Genomic DNA, 16,176 nt, shown 5'->3' with positions numbered 1-16,176 from the left:
ATGCCAGCCTTGCCTTCTTGGGCAGCATGCGGCCTGCACTAAGGGTGACATCCCTGTCCTCCAGACGCACTCCTGTTCTCTCCATCCCCCCACCCCCCGCCCACCAGCCATAAAGTGCAAAAAACACAGATTCCTGGGCCCCACCCTAAGTGTGATGTTAGAATCTCTGTGGGCTTTATTGTCTTCATGGAGACTGGTTCTGAGGTCGGCCCTGGCTGAGAACCCCAACAACCTCATTTATCCCAAACCGAATGGCTGCTGGCAATGCCTGGCTGCGGTTGCATTTTCCAGCGGAACTTAAAGAGGCAGTGCCTACTCGGAAAGCTTTAAGTCTGACGAGGGGACTACAGACACTAAATACAGTGAGCTGGGAAGAAGGAAGTCTTCCAAAAGAAGACTCTGCCAGACAGCCTCCGAGGTGACCTGTGGCCAAGGTCTAATGATTCTCCGGGGCAGCACTGTCCAAAGTGTCATGTGAGCCACATGGGGAATTTTGTACATCCTTGTAACCGTCTTAAAAAAGAAAAACAAAACAAAACCATGAACTAGCTTCGATATCCAAAACATTGTTTCAACATGTAATGGACATAAGATTAGTGAAATATTTCAGTCTTTATTTCATACTATGTCTTCCAAACTGGTGTGTATTTTAACTTAGATAACATCTCAGTAGGGATTAGCCACATTTCACGTGCTCGCACCACTGGCTGAAGTGGGCTCAGTTTACAGAGATGACAAATTCGAACCACCTTTCTACTCTTCCTCCCTCACTGTCTCCACCGTGTCCTTAGGCTTCTGGAGCAACCCCTCCCTCTGGCCTGCTGCTCCCTGCACACCGTGGGGGCCACAGGCGCGGGGCCCGTCAGGAGCAACCACTATCCCCAGTGATGGAGGAAGGGAGCAGAGCCCAGCAGAGGGGCTCCTCTGAGCTGCAGCTTAGGGGCACTCAGCCCATGGCTCTTCTTGCGGTCTCCCAGGGGGAAGATCTTCTGGTCAGGAGCTCTGAACTCATCTACTCGGGGGAGCTGACTCATGTCACACAGCCACACGCCAAGAGCCAGCAGAGGGTGTTTTTCCTCTTCGACCACCAACTCATCTACTGTAAGAAGGTATAAGAGTCACTATTCCCTGTTGGGTGGTCTGTGTAGAGCAGGGGTGGAGAGAGAGAAGCTAAGCGCCGGAAGCAGCTGCCCTGAGCAGGTGCCACATACAGGTGCTTCCTGTTTCTCAGGAACCCTGATTAGGTCAGGCCCTTTGAGGGCTGGGGGAGGTGGGTCTGCAGAGTGACCCTTGTATCCCAGGGAACATGGAGTCGCCCTCACAACCCAACCAGGGCCCAGTGCTGTTAGGACACCCTCTTTCCTGACCCAGCCATCTCTTCTATCCAAACCAACCCCAGCTTCCCCTCCCTCCCCTGAGGTCCTCTGCTCTAGCAGCATCCCTGCCTGCTCTGTGCTGCTAGCTTCTACCTGAAAACAGTCCAAGTGGCCCTGTCCAAAAGCCCTCCTGACCACTGGGTTGGCCCAGGCATACCTGGTGCTCTTTTCTCCTATGGGGTATAGGCCCCGGCCCACTGGCTGTACCCATGGCTGCCTCCCCATGAAACTAATGGTACCCTTCAAGACCCCAGGCCAGCAACTTCACTGAAGGAGTGAGGCTCCTCTTCATAGATCTGACATGTAGTCGGTGCTGCGTCAGGCTCACTCTACCCTTGTGAGCTCATCGTTTGCTGGAGGGATAAGTGGGTGCGTGGCCCACTGGCCCTTCCAGTTACAGGGCAGAGCATGAGGCAGGGCCATGGGGATGGTTAGGAGAGCTGTTCAAAGGATGGGAAGGGCCTGACAGGCAGGCTGGGCCAGCACCTCATGGCATCTCTGGCAGGACCTTCTCCGCCGGGACGTGCTGTACTATAAAGGCCGAGTGGACATGGACAGCCTGGAGGTGGTGGATCTAGAGGACTGGAAAGACAGAGATCTGCACATGAGCATCAAGAATGCCTTCCGGCTGCACTGTGGAGCCACGGGAGAGAGCTACCTGCTGTGTGCCAGGAAGCCGGAGCAGAAGCAGCGCTGGCTCAAGGCCTTCACTAGGGAGAGGGAGCAGGTGCGGCTGGACCAAGAGACAGGTGCGAGACCCCACTCAGCTCTGTTCCACTCTGAGGGCCCAGCAGGCCTCACCCTCAAGTGCAAGGTCAGGGCAGCTGGTGATTGGGGTAGCCTGTCTCACAGCCCAAGGGCCTCATGGTTTGGTGAGGCTCCCAGCTGGCTTTCAGACCCAGGCCATGTGTCTGCCGGCGTTTTGGGGGGGGTGGCTTCCACCACACACACATACACATCTACTCCAGTGAGCTCAGCTGCAGGGACCTGGGGGAGCCCTCCTTCCTGCACAAGCCCTGGAAGAACACGGGAGTGGGAGGTGGGTGTGGCCTCTACAAGCCTGTCCCATACCCCCACGAGCAGGGTGTCTCTCCACTGCATTCCCTTCTTGTCCCTGTGCCCCTTGTCCTCACACTCAGCAGTGACCAGACTGGCTTGTGTCCTGGGAAAAGCCTCTGGTGAAGGATGGAGTAGGGCAAGGGAGGATGTGGGGAGGTCCCCGAGGTGGGCACCAGGACACCTGGGCTCTGCCTGGAGGCAAGGCAGGCTGGCTGAGCGGGACAGTGAGCCCTGAGCACTGGGGGACAAGCAGGCTCCATAGCGGGCTGCGCCAGGGCCAGGAAGCACAGGACAGGACTGTAGAAAGGGGAGGAGTAAGAGCAGCCTCGTCCTCACAGGGAACAGGTATCTCATAGTGCCCCTCCCTCCCAGGCTTCTCCATCACAGAATTGCAGAGGAAGCAGGCCATGCTGAATGCCAGCAAGCTGCAGGCAGTGGGCAAGCCCAAAGGTAAGCAGGCAGAATCCCACCTCCACCTGTGGCAGCCTAGCCCTAGTCATAGTTAAACCCTTCTCTGACGCCCAAAGCAAAGCCAGCTAGCACCTCAGCTACCCACTGCCCTTTGCAGGTGTTGGTACCCCTAGGTTGGTGTTGAAATTTACTGCAGTATCCAGTTGATGCCCTCAGACCTCCCCCACACACACACACACCACCACTAGGGACAGTGTCACTTCCCCAGGAGGGCCTGCTTTGTGGTGGTCATCCTCATGACCACCTAGCAGGGGGCTCACACCGCCATTCCTCAGAGGCACTGGCACCGCCTTGCACAGGGTCTGTGCCACAGAGAAGGTCCACGACCCCACACCCTCCCAGGCTCCGAGCTCTCCTCTGCAGGCTAGAGGGTGGTCCAGGCTCAGCCCAAGTTCCCGACCATGGGAGCCTGAGGCAGAGCCAGGGGACAGCCCCATCCCACCGCCCTGCCGTGGTTATGGTTGCCACCATACCCAGTGCCACCAGCTCCCTAGGCACCTGTGTAGCCCGTTGTCTTCCTTCACAGCCCTCAGCCGGCCCTACTACCTATCGCGGCAGAAGCCCCTGGCACTGCCGAGCAGCCTGCCCCAGCAGCAGGCCTCAGTGCTGGCAGAGCCCAAGCGGAAGCCGTCCACTTTCTGGCACAGCATCAGCCGGCTGGCGCCCTTCCGCAGGTGAGCGCCGCCCCGCCTAGTAGCACCTTCTGGACCTGCGCTGCCAGCTAGCGTTCCAGCGTTTCCGCCCGAGGGCCACCCATAGCACCCGATCTCCTCTGCTTGTTCCGTAAGCTGGATGTGAGCGGGGCCGAATGAGGCAGCCCCTCTGTGCCAGCAGCATGTGCCAGGCTCTGCACCAGTGTCGGCCCCTCCCCACTAGCGACGCACTGAAGACACAGGCCGGAGGGCGGGAGCTCACAGCACAAAGACCTCCTGCCACCCTCCAGACCTTTGTAGGCCTCCTGAGGGTCACAGCTCAGAACCACCAGCCCAGTGGACATGTGTGAAAGGACCAACCACTCAGACCCAGTTCTCTGGCCACTGAATCATTCCTCCTCCTGTGTTCTTCAGGCAGGAGGAGGGTGTCTGCCTCCCACCACTTGGAAAGTTGGGCTGTGTGCCCCTCTGCCCTCCAAATCTCCTTGCAGGCCCCCAGCTGGCGGTGCCAGGTAGCTGGTCTCCCTGGAGGGGGACCCCAGGAATTCTGCGTACAACTGTGACTGGCCCCAGAGCCCACCGTTATGCTCCCCAGTTCCCTTCTAGACACTCCTGCCGCTGGAGAGCCTCCTCATGTGTAACGTGTTTCGAGTCAGCTGCATACTTCCATCACTGTATGTCCACATGTTACCTGTGTGTTGACTCCATCCAGAACCTGGTTCCAGGTTCGTATTTGGATTTTGTTTTTCTAACAAGGGAGAAAAAGAACTGTTAGTGACAGGAAGATTGCTTTACCTATGTGAGCATGAGAAGCCATAAAGCCTGAGCATGGCCCAGCGTGTGGGCTGGAGGGAAGCCCACTTCCCACTCTAAGGAGCGGTGCCACCAGTGCAGCCAAGGGCCTGGCGTGTGGGTGCCGGGTGCCCCTCCGGTCTGCGGGGTCAGCAGCACGTGGCCACTTGCACTACCACACCTTCTCTCAGCCAGAAACTAGATCTAATTTCATAAAGAAACTTGTGAAAAACCTCCTGCTGCCAGCTCTTGTCTTCTGTTGGTGCCTGTGCAGTTATTTTCACCTCTGCATGCCTACCCTTCCGAGCCTGTTCTCTCTGCCCCAAGCTTTTTCTTAACCTGCAGAAAATGAGCCCAGTAATACCCAGAGGTGGGGTAGGGCCTCACCTAGCCGAGACCATGCCTCAGGGCTTTGGTGGAGGTGGCTAAGGTGGCCAGGCTGAGTGTTTCAGAGAAGCTCGGGACAGCTGGGGAACAGGGTGGGGCCTGAGTGCTGTCCAGGTGTGGATATGGTGGGCTCAGCCTCTCCAGGCCCCCAGGGCCTGGAAGCATCTGCTCCGTGACTGCTCTCAAGGTCTGTATTTAGCTGACGTCAGCAAGTGTTTGTGGGACAGGTAGCCCATAGTCCTGGTTCTCAGCGTCTTTGTCAGTGAAAAGGGGAAGACTATGTCTTCGCAGGATGACCTGGGCCATGGGACCAGACAAGGAATGAGGGTAGCCTCCCTCCCCTTCTCTCAACCTGCTGGCTCCACATACCCTTATTCACGGCCAAGGTCAAGAGGACATGGCTTGAGGTGGAAGCCAGCTGAGCACCACAAAGGCATCTGCCCAAAATCCCAGCCAGGCAAACCACCTTGAGACAAAGCCTACAGGAAACAATCATGAAAACTACTATGCAACACAAGTCAATCTTTATTGAAAACTGCAGTGTTAATACATAACTCTTGTTACAATAAACGTGCTTTTAATAATTTTAAATCTGAGCTTATCTACTCATCAGATTGCATAAAAAATTAAAACAGTATGACTTGACACATAACAGACTGGCTCAGAATGGACATTCCATTCCTTTGTACTGATTGATGGCTAGGCCCAATGCAGAGGTGACGGGTGCCTTAACGCTGGAAGACAATGCTGACGTAAGCTTAAAAATGTACCAAGGAACAGTCTAAAAACAACTACTTAAAAAATCATTTAAAAATATTTTTAAAGGAGCCATTTCCTAGCAGGTCACAACCTACGTAGCTCCTTGGCCCTTCCCCTCCCAGTGGCCGTCAGAGCAACCCTGAGGGTGCCCCGGAGTCAGGGCCTCAGGGCCAGGCCCATGGTCACTCTCTGCCCGGGAGATGCCAGCAGGGCTCAGGAAGTGCAACGGGCTGCCTGTCCTCTCTTACACGCCCTGGAGGATGTCATCTGAAGCTCATTCAGTTCCCTGGACAGAGACATTTGCCTCTGTCTGTCCCTGTCCCAAGTGAGCTGACTTTAGTCCTGGGGACTCCTATAAAGTGATGCCACAGGTTTTCTGTTCTTCAAATGAATAGGAATGGAGAGACAAATCCTTTGAAACATGTTACACCAACTTTGCAACTTTCGACCCGAATAAATCAGACCCTCTTCTGAAGCATGTCATCTGTAGACTCCTCAGTCTGCTGCACCATGCACCACACCACACACTCTTGAGATGTGCCAGCCAGTGAGCTAACAGTCTGCCCTTCCCCTAAGCCAACCACACTCCTCTTACAGACACCCCCACCCCAGGAAGGACCAGGGACCAGAAGTTTCCGCCCACCTCAAGCCATGCACCCTTAGACTGTCCCTGCCCCAATGAGCAGAGTCAGACAAGTGTCCTGTCCTGTCTGGGCAGTGCTCATGCCGGCAACGACCAGGGTGTCCAGCTGTGAACTGCCACGGGGAGCAGGTGGCCTACGTAATACTGTTTCCAGAGGGCAGGAGAAGCCTGGGTTGTCCCACTAGTGACACCGTCCGTGCTTGCTACTGGTCTGCCACCACTGGCAGGCATGCAGACTCACATGAGGACAACACTGCCAGATATGAGCCTGTCCAAAGTGCCTTCAGAACATAATTCCTCACCACTGTCTACCCAGCTGCCCATGGTTCAGGATGCTGAAAGGCCAGGTGTCCAGCCCAAGCCTCAGGACCTTCCTCAATGTCCTAAAAGCACTATGTTAGCATTGCACACAAGAAACATTCACAGAATAGCAACTGGTAGGCCTAATAACCACACCAACAAGAATGTTCTGGAAATATTTAAGCAAACGACATAAAAGGCTCTGGAAGTGCCTCTGTGCCTGTTACCAGGAATGGCACTGGCCTTGATACTGGCCTCCCTTCTCAGAGGCAGCGAGTTAATGGGACCACTGCTTGCTAATCGCTAAACAGTCAGTCATCCAACCCAGAGCCAAATAAAATTCCAATAAGTGAGAAACAGACCTTCTAAACTTTAGGGAAGAGGATATAAAACAAAACAAAACAGAACAAAATAAATATCCATGATGCTGTCCATATTTATAGGAATTAGGTCCTTTGCTTGCCCGTCTCAACTTCTACAAGAATAGAATTTAGCTAAAAGACTCTCAAATTAGGAATGTCACATAATAAAAAAACAAAACTTATTTTAAATGTTCCACTATTGTGCTTGGGATATCAAATTATGCAACTTTATAATAGGCCTTCTATTCATTAATTAATTTTACTAGAAGGAATTAAAAATGTTGCTAAGATGACAACCTGAAATACTTTTAGTGCTCCTAACTCAAGACTTGCACATGCCACACAGGCTCCTGTTTCACTACCATAACTGGAGGCTGATGCCCTGACAGTTTCAAACTGAACAGAGAGAATCTATAACACAAAAGTACTTGGTAAAGTCTCTCAACTCAACCTGACCAAAGAAAGAATTTAAAAAACATCAGGAGACCATGTTTATGAAGGTGATGTAAATGGGGGGGGGGGGGGGGGAGGGAATGCAATCCACTCTGCTTTCTCTTGAAAACACCATTTAACTTCATGCTCATGAAAACACTCACCCTGAATTTGCCAAGCGAGCCTGAAGAAGCCTTCTATGCAATGCCTAACAGCTTCCTCCTGAATTCAAATGACTCCACCCTTCCAGGGAGCCATGTAAGTGTGCACACATGCACTGTCGTGTTTAAAGCACACACTAAAATCATTCTCTCTTCTCTACTACACTAAATTGAGGAAGCTGAGTTCTCTGTTACTTGGTCAGTTCAGCCTTTGGAACCCTCAGACCTACAGCTATTACAAAGCATCCACTATACAAACGGAATCACAACACAGCTTTTAAGAAGTGTACAGAAATTGTGCGCACACACGCACACACACGAGTTAAGTGCTCATGAAGCAATTTAAAGTACTTATCAGTAAACACACTATGTTAACAAACATTAGGAATAAAGAATCTTTTCTTTACAATGATCCATGCAAAAATATTCCTAAACTTCTTATAAAATAAAATGTGAAAAAACATTACAAAGCTTACTATAAAAAATAAGGTTACCAAAGGCTCAGGGGTGGAGTGTCCCACTCACCAGCATGGCTGAATGCCAAACCAGAGCTGGAGCCCTGACTTAGCTGCCAGAGATAGAGGAAGAGCACCCTCACCCGAGAACACAGCGTCTGAAACAGCTATGAGCTGGACAGGGGCAGACACCCTCCTACACACCTGACAAACCGCTGAGAGGGTACAAACCCTCTTCCCACATTCCTATCAACTCTGTCTCAAAACGTTCACTCCCATCAATACAAGTTGAGCCCATCTAGGGAAAAAAACCACCCTCAATTTCTTATGAACAATATTCATATTTCAACACAAAATCCTTCCAAGGTGAATGCACTTGGAAGTGCAAAACCCTTGGAAGGTGAATGCACTCTGATGTTGCCTGGCCGCTCGCTGAGCACGCGTGCTCTGCGTTGAGTGCCCTCAGCTGTGCTCACACCACAGACGCCAGGCTGTCTTCTCTCACCCCTCCTCATGCCTGTCTCCAGGTGGTCTCAGCGGACAAGCCCCCACTGGGTGGACAGGCCCAAGCACAGCCCTTGGCCCTATCTTTCTGTAACAAGTAATCAATTTCAAATAAAGGTTTGCTCCCCCTTAATAGTTCTTAAATATACAGCCTTTCTTCATAACACACAGCTGAAATTTTGCCCTTCTTTGTGGGGGAAGAACAGCAGCGCCTACATGTTTTCAGTTAACCCAACATTTCTTAGGAAAGAAAAAAAGAAATGGTTTTCTAAGCTAAATCAAGGAGAGAATAATACCTCCTCCAAGTCTGTTTCTTTCACAAACCTTCCACCCCAGGAAATAATTTAATCCTACGTAGGTCTTTTCCAGTAAGATAGAAAACAGCATCTCTACCCATAAGAGATGTGTAATGAAAATGTATACAGCAATCCAGACAAACTGTGTCTTGCCCCTAAATATACCAGCCCACAACTCTCACCTTTAATGATACCCTTTTCAGAATGTCCACATCACAGCAACCCCTGCACTCTCCCTCAGGGCTGTCAGTGTGAAAGAAACAGACAGCTAAATGCTCAATTCCGTCTTTCCCATGGGCAGCCCACATTAACCCGGAAGGCTGAAGAGCCACCTCAGAGATTTCAGATGCCCCATGAAGACAGTCACTTTAACACTTAAAACTTGAAGACTCTGCATACATCACAACATTGTATTAGTGAGGACCAGTTGTAAAACAATATTCCATTCCTTTGGGTTTTGCATACGATGGTTTTGCATCAGTCAACTGCAGGTAGTTTGAGCAAGCTTTGTTTTTGTTTGTTTTTTTAAACATGCATTCAAATAGATATAATTTCAGAATACATTAATACTCCTTTTTTATCATTACAGTTAGCTAAAAAAATTGCCAGACAGCCCCAAACAGGATTTGCTTTAAAACCAACCCACAGTTAGTTGGAGACTAACGGCACTGAGGCCTGCAAGGCCAGGCCATAGTAGTGTTTAGCTAAGTGTCGAGAGCGTTAGGAAGAAAGTCCTGGTTGGAGGCACGAGGCCTGCAGCACCAGCTGTGGAATATCCATGGTGTGACTGCACAGCTCCATCCTCAACCTGGTGGGAGACAGAGACACACACAGTCACAGAGCTGCTTGGGAAGAAGGGAGGCATTCCAGCTAGAGGAGGACGGATCCCACAAGAACCAGAAAGGGCAGAGACGAAAAGGCCACTGTTCCTAGTCCCCGCAGGCCTCACAGACTCCTAGTTAGAACTGAGCTACTCATCCTGAGGAGGCCGGTGCAAGGAACAAGTGCATGGTGTGCAGAGCGAACACTCAGTGACCCCTCTTCCTTCCACGTGGTAGAGACCCAACATAAACAAAACCAGAGACTGCACTGACCTGGAGCATTTTCTCATTAGTGCTTAATTATGGTAGATCTGCCATTCTCCACTGGAAAATCAATGCACTTCAGTCAAGAGCCAACCTGTGCTTTGCTAGTCACTTACATTCGCAGGTGATCACCACTGAGGGGGCACGTAGCTGTAGGTGGGTGTTCCTGGACCCCGATACGTGGGCACAGTGACTGGGTGGGGGGCAACAGGAGTTGGGGAGTGGGCAGTCAGCAGGGTACCTGCAAGAAGAGAGAGTAGACCCTTATTGATCAACGTTATCCTGTTAAATTTAATTTTCTAAATAAAATTTTTTTAAAAAAAGTAAAAAAAAAAAAAAAAAAGAGAGAGAGTAGCATGTCTCAGTGGCAGGCACTGCACAGCTCCCTCCTGTGCGATGAGGGAGGTCAGGAAGAGGGCAAGGCCTTGACCTTGAGTGCTGTCAAAAAACTGATTATGGAACAACTCAAAGATGTGTGAACACAGCAAGCTCATTTTGGTAATACGTTTGTGGAAATCTTTATACCTCCCTTCACTTAAGCATACTCAATTATTTTTGTGGATTAGATGATAAATGGCAAAATAAAAAATACTATTAATTCAGTCTTTAAAAAGAAGGAAATTTGTCACATGCTATAACAAGCATGAATCTTGAGGACATTATGGTAGATGAAAAAAGCCAGTCACAAAAAGACAAATACTGTATGATTCCACTTATTAGAGGTCCCTACAACAGTCAGGTTGAAAGAGACAGGAGAATAGTGGCTGCCAGGGAGTGGGGGACAGGGGAAAGAGGGAATTGTTTATAGAAACAGTGCTTCAGTTTTGCAATACAAAGTTCTGGAGATATTTCACAGCAGTGTGAATATACTTAACACTACTGAACTGTACATTAAAAATGGTTATTATGACAACAAATGAATGAGGGAAGAATGGAGGGAGACTCCAAGCTATGTAAGCTTCCAAGTACACGGAGATAAATGTACTTTTCCCTGTACCTGAAGGAACTCCACGGTTACCTGAGTCCATCACAGGCGAGCGTAACAGCTTCACCTGGCTTCTCTTCCTGCCCTCTCCTACCCCCCGCCCACACTCGTCCAAGACCTACCTGTCCTCCCCTCCCTCTACCTGTCTCAAAGATGGAGCTTCTGTCTGTGTCACTATCTTTTCTGCCTTCAAAGATGGGAACTATGGGAAAACCAAATAAAACAGAGACTGAGCAGAAATACCTTTCTCTCTAGCATAATTTTCTTACACTGAAGTAAAGTCTAGAAAACCTAGAGGGAACAATATTAAAAATAAAATAAAAACAGCCACGAGCAACCAAGTGCAGAGTGTGCAGCGGGCCCCTTGCCACACACAACTCAATGCCCCTGGCAGGAAACCTACTCCCTGGCTCCGTGCAGAGGTGTGCACCCTAGCCAGGGTTCTCGTTTCTCTGTGGTTTCCTCTCCTTGGGAGATAAAGTCGATGACTGCACAGGATTTATATTAGCAGTTGAGATCTCTAGCTTTCCTAGACAGACAGCCTGGCTGGCAAAGGAGCCCATGCTAAAGGGAAGGACCAAGAGGTCCAGCCCCAGCACGTGCGTCCCCTCTGCTCAGGCTTTTCTTGCTCACAGAAGGGATCGGGCCCTCCTCATTCCCACTGCCCAATGGCTTAGCTCAGCACCAAAGAGGCCTCTCCAATTCCGAGTGCCACTGGCCATGCTCTCCCAGGAGGGACTTGGTTCCTGGTTTATGACTCCACCCCCACTCCCGTCTCCTCTCAGCTGAAAGGAGAAGGGAAAAAGAAAAAGGGAATATGCTGTTTCTCCTTCCCCACAACTCAAGACATGAAATCCAAGGCTCAGGGTCAGAGTGAGCTCTCCCCTCCCAGCTTTCACCCCACCACAGAACAGGTGACCCGGAGTTGCCTTACCTGCTGACATGGCCATCGTGGTCCCAGCCACCATGCCCATGGTGACCCCGTTGCCTCTTGGAGCAGGGATGGGAGCAGGGTACACTGTTGCTGGCATGCCGTTGGGCTGCACCACCGTGGTGTGGTGGATGACGTGGGGGGGTGCCGCGTACAGGGGCTGTGTGTAGAACGTGCCTTGCTGCAGGGAGGGAGAGAGACAGCTGCAACAGGGTCCACACCCAGGGGTCAGGGCCCAGCCGGGACTGACTACGCACAGTGCAAAGGCCTACCTGTGCATACGGGCTCTGCTGGGGGTAGGCACTTCGCACAGGGTACACGGCAGTCTGGTAGGGGTTAGGGGAGGAGGAGTACGGTGGCACCGCCCCGCTGGTGGGGGAACAGGACACTTTGTAAGGTGTGCCAGGACTGTAACCTGAAACAAAGAAGCCCAGTATCTCCTCACAACTCACATCTGACCAGACATAGGGAAGGAGCCAACTGTGCGGGAAGGGGTAAAGTGGCTTTCCAGCCCCGACCGCAGTCAGGATCTGACACCACAGGGCCCCATAGAGACTCCATCAACTGGGATTCCGAGACCCTGTCCCACCCCACTGAGGACCCAACACAAGCCCTTTCCAGTGGCTTTTCCATACAAATGTCCTGTCTTGGCCCATGCTGCCAACTCTCCTAAAAACCTCTCAGACTAGTGGCACCTGGCCTTGGCATACCCCTTCACTTTTGCTAAGTGGCCTGATGTCCAGCACTAGCAGCAGCCTAACTTGGTTCACAGCTTGAACAAAATAAAGGATAAAAATCATTACTATCTCAATAGATGCAGAAAAAGCATTTCACAACTCTCAATAAAATGGGCATAGAAGGAAAGTATCTCAACATAATAAAAGCTGTGTATGTGACAAACTCACATCTAGCATCAAATTCAACAGTGAAAAACTAAAAGCTTTTCCTCTAAGATGAGGAACAGGACAAGGTTTACTCACTCTCACCACTGTATTTGGAAGCCCTAGCCAGAACAATTAGGCAAAGATAAATAGATAAATGAATAAATAAAAGATACCCAAATAGGATAAGAAGTAAAACTGTCACTATTTGCAGATGACATACGCTTTTGTATAAAGAAAACTAAAGACTACCAATAAACTATTAGAAATTATCAAGATACAGTCAAGTTGCAGGGCACAAAATCAATATAAAAAACTGGTATTTCTATATACTAACTAAAAAGAGAAAAGAGAAATTAAGAAAATAATCCTATTTATAATCCAAAAAAAGAGTAAAATACCTAGGAATAAATTTCACCAAAGAGGTGAAAAACCTGTACAATGAAAACTGCAAGAGTTTTAAAGTTGAATATGACACATAACACTGGAAAGATATTCCATGTTCACATACTGGAAGCATTAACTTTGTAAAACTGTTCCTATTACCTAAAGCAATCTACAGATTCAATGCAATCCCTATCAAAATCCCAATGTCATTTTTCACAGAAATAGAACAAAAAATTCTCAAATTTGTATGAAACCACGAAACACCCCAAACAGCCAAAGCAATCCTGAGGGGGGGAGGGGAAAGGCTGGAGGTATTACATTCTATGACAACAAACTATACTACAAAGCTACAATAATCAAGAGTATGAGCATTAACTATCTCTGAACTAGTGGCTGACCAGGTAGATCAAGATAGCAGAATAGTTCCTCCCTAAAGTTTTTATCATCAGTATACCTCACAAAGCAAAAGTAAAATAGAATAGCATTGTTACTCCCTCAGTTGATTCATCAAGTTGAATGGAAAATATTTCAATTTCTTTATCCCCTCTATAAGTTGCTCTTCAATATTGTTCGCCAGATCAACAATTCTCTGACCACTAATACCGGAAAGCAGTATATAGCCTCAAGGTTTTGTGTGGCTTGAGGAACCAAAACTTCCTGAGTAACATTTAAGATGCAAGGCTTTACTAATTCTTCAATAGTGAATAGTTTTTTTGTTCTTGATATTTGAAGGACAGCTAAATAAGATGCTTGAAGCAGCAATTTGTCACTAGTCATCATTTTTTTCATTTGAATTTTTATTTGGTTGTGTAATATTTCAAAACAATCCAGTGGCTTCTCAGTAAGACTGCTGTTTCAAATGCAAATGACGAGTTAAGTTTGGAAGATTTCTAACATCTCCCCCACCTCCCCCTCACCCCAGCCCAGCAGGAACCCAAACTCAGATAAGGCTGCATAGAGTTCTGATTCCATAGAGTTCTGATTCCTTCGCCTAAACCAGGTGACGCTCAAGCTCAGCTAGTTTCTGTTTGGAGAGAGAAGACCCTCCCCAGGTTCCCCTATATTATTTTGAAATTTATTAACTGCTATATTAAACTGTAAGTAAAAACAATGCCCAAGTTTGAAGACAAAAATTTTAATACCAGTGCTTAGCTAAAAGAAAGCTCTGTTTTCAGTTAAGATTGGCAAAAGTAATTTTAAAGATGAGAACAATTAAAAAGCCCCTCTCTCTTCTGCTCATCTAGTCTTTAAAGGGGATAAAAAAAAGAAATGTGATGGTTTCTATAGTAGATAAAGCAAATACTGCAAAATAACAACTGATAAATCTAGGTGGAGGGTCCTGTGGGCATTCGCTATGTTTCCTTGATTCCTCTATATATTTAAAAATATTTAATAGTGAATAAGGTGAAAAATTATACTGCCCTCAGATGGTGACACAGGATTGAGAGGATCTAAGCCAGCCAGCAAATCTCCCTCAGTCAGGCACGGGCTTAAGTGACAGGCAGACAGAGGCCTGGAGGCCCATCAAGGGCCACTGGAAGATGAATACAAAATCCTGCTGAACCTTCAGAAACAGCTGTCAGCAGGAAGGCACAGCTGTTAAGCAGTCTGATCTGAAAGGTGGGCTGGCAGCTAGGTGTAGCTGGAAGAACTAAAGGAGGTACAACAACACACAGTGTTCAATACACAAAGCCAGCTCTACAGATAGTCAGGGTTCTGCATGAGAAACTGCTTCATAGGAGTAAGAACAGGAGAAGCTATTTGTGGAAGTAAAAAAAATAAAAACAAAACAAAATAATACATTCATGACCTAGAGGTACAACTGGAGAAAACAGAGCCTCAAAAAACCAATCAATATTCCTGATTAGAGTCCATGACCATGTTGTCACTGTTCAAGCTGCAGAGAGCTTGGAGCTGGGCTGAAAGACAGCGGAACCAGTTTCTGAGGACACCATGCAAACCAGAGCGGGGACAAGCTTGGCCTACAGCCCTCTGAAGACAGGTTCTCTGACTCAGAAGCGCTCCTTTGGCCCCAAAAACGCACTGGTAAAAAGGTGAAGTCCTTTACCTACAACCAATGACAGGTAACCTGTGGTGTCTCTGTGCTTCTAGTGAAGGCTGAGGTGTGTAGCTGCAGAAATCCCTCCACTGGCCCTAGAACTTGTCATCACCTGAGGTGCCTTTATAAACAGTGTCTCACATGCATGCTTTGTTGAATATAAGGGATGACTTAAAGTGCCTACTATGTGTATTACATCTGTCAGAATGCAAAGTAGCAGGTACTCCAGTTCAGGCAGGAGAGAAAGTATGAATAAGAGCTAGGCACAAATCAAAACCAAGAACTATCTGGGAAAGAAGACATCATCTTTGGGTGTGAGCTATAGTCTGAACAAAGGTGGTCAGAGTGGAAAATGAAAAGAGATGAACAGAAGGACATTACTGTTAACAATACAGGAAGAATTCAGGAAGAGGACACTACTGCTGCCTCCTGTCCAAGTTAACTGTGTGAGGCTGAGGTTCCTTTAAAGGACAAAGCGGTGCCCGGCCGCCCAGTGAGGCTGAGTCCTCAGTCAGAGCCTGGGCCGCCACTGCTGCTGCGGACCCACAAAGTCCGGTCCCGGTGAACAAAGCACGAATGAGTCAACATCAGAGTGTAGGTTCGCAGAGGGAAATCCCACCATAAACTATCTTTACAAGTTCAGATCCAAACCAATATTAGTTTCAAAAATGTGAAAATATTCTCGTGTAGAAAATAACTTAAAAAAAATGACTTTTAGAAACTAACCAAAAAACAAAACAAAAAAGACCTTCTTTTAAAACTATAACCAAAGTGCTAAAATAATCTTAAAAGAAATATCAAGAATTTTAGCAACATGGAAGTTCCACCTGTTCACAGAGCAAGGTATCTTTAGTTTCTAGTAATCTACACTCTTTTGCAAATACATGTTCAGGCACAACTACTTACCTGTAACAACCTACATTTAGAATGAAGACCTGTGTTGTGGAAGGACATCATTAGTCAACTAAAGCTTTGCATGCAGTCAGAGTTAAGCCCCCCCCCCCCCAAAAGAGACAGAGAGAGGGACAGAAAGGGACAGACAGACAGGAAGGGAGAGATGAGAAGCATCAATTCTTTGTTACGGTTCCTTAGTTGTTCATTGATTGCTTCTCATATATATGTGCCTTGACCAGGAGGCTAAAGCAGAGCGAGGGACCCCTTGATCAAGCGAGCGACTTTGGGCTCAAGCCAGGGATCC

General features: G+C 48.5%; 2 protein-coding genes across 3 annotated transcripts in view; one reads left to right on the top strand and one right to left on the bottom strand.

Moving 5' to 3' along the window:
- The window catches only part of ARHGEF4 (Rho guanine nucleotide exchange factor 4), a 177,042-nt gene extending 172,457 nt beyond the window's left edge, over positions 1-4,585 (top strand). Inside the window, 5 exon segments of the mRNA XM_066237640.1 lie at positions 978-1,109; positions 1,882-2,125; positions 2,808-2,885; positions 3,433-3,524; positions 3,527-4,585. Of these exon segments, the coding sequence (XP_066093737.1) occupies positions 978-1,109; positions 1,882-2,125; positions 2,808-2,885; positions 3,433-3,524; positions 3,527-3,631 (651 nt within the window). The 3' untranslated portion in view covers positions 3,632-4,585.
- Positions 4,586-5,245: 660 nt separating this feature from the next.
- FAM168B (family with sequence similarity 168 member B) overlaps positions 5,246-16,176 on the bottom strand; it is a 31,787-nt gene continuing 20,856 nt past the window's right edge. For both annotated transcript variants that reach the window (XM_066237641.1, XM_066237643.1), the window contains exons 4-7: positions 11,924-12,066; positions 11,655-11,832; positions 9,852-9,976; positions 5,246-9,458 (exon numbers count right to left, since the gene is read on the bottom strand). In XM_066237641.1, coding sequence (XP_066093738.1) covers positions 9,864-9,976; positions 11,655-11,832; positions 11,924-12,066 — 434 coding nt within the window. In that variant the 3' untranslated portion in view covers positions 5,246-9,458; positions 9,852-9,863. The remainder of the gene's footprint in view (positions 9,459-9,851; positions 9,977-11,654; positions 11,833-11,923; positions 12,067-16,176) is intronic.

This window comes from Saccopteryx bilineata, chromosome 6 (assembly GCF_036850765.1).
Source record: "Saccopteryx bilineata isolate mSacBil1 chromosome 6, mSacBil1_pri_phased_curated, whole genome shotgun sequence".
Classification (NCBI taxonomy): Eukaryota; Metazoa; Chordata; class Mammalia; order Chiroptera; family Emballonuridae; genus Saccopteryx; species Saccopteryx bilineata.
Note: the sequence above shows the minus strand (reverse complement) of the source record. Positions and strands in the feature narration are given on the sequence as shown.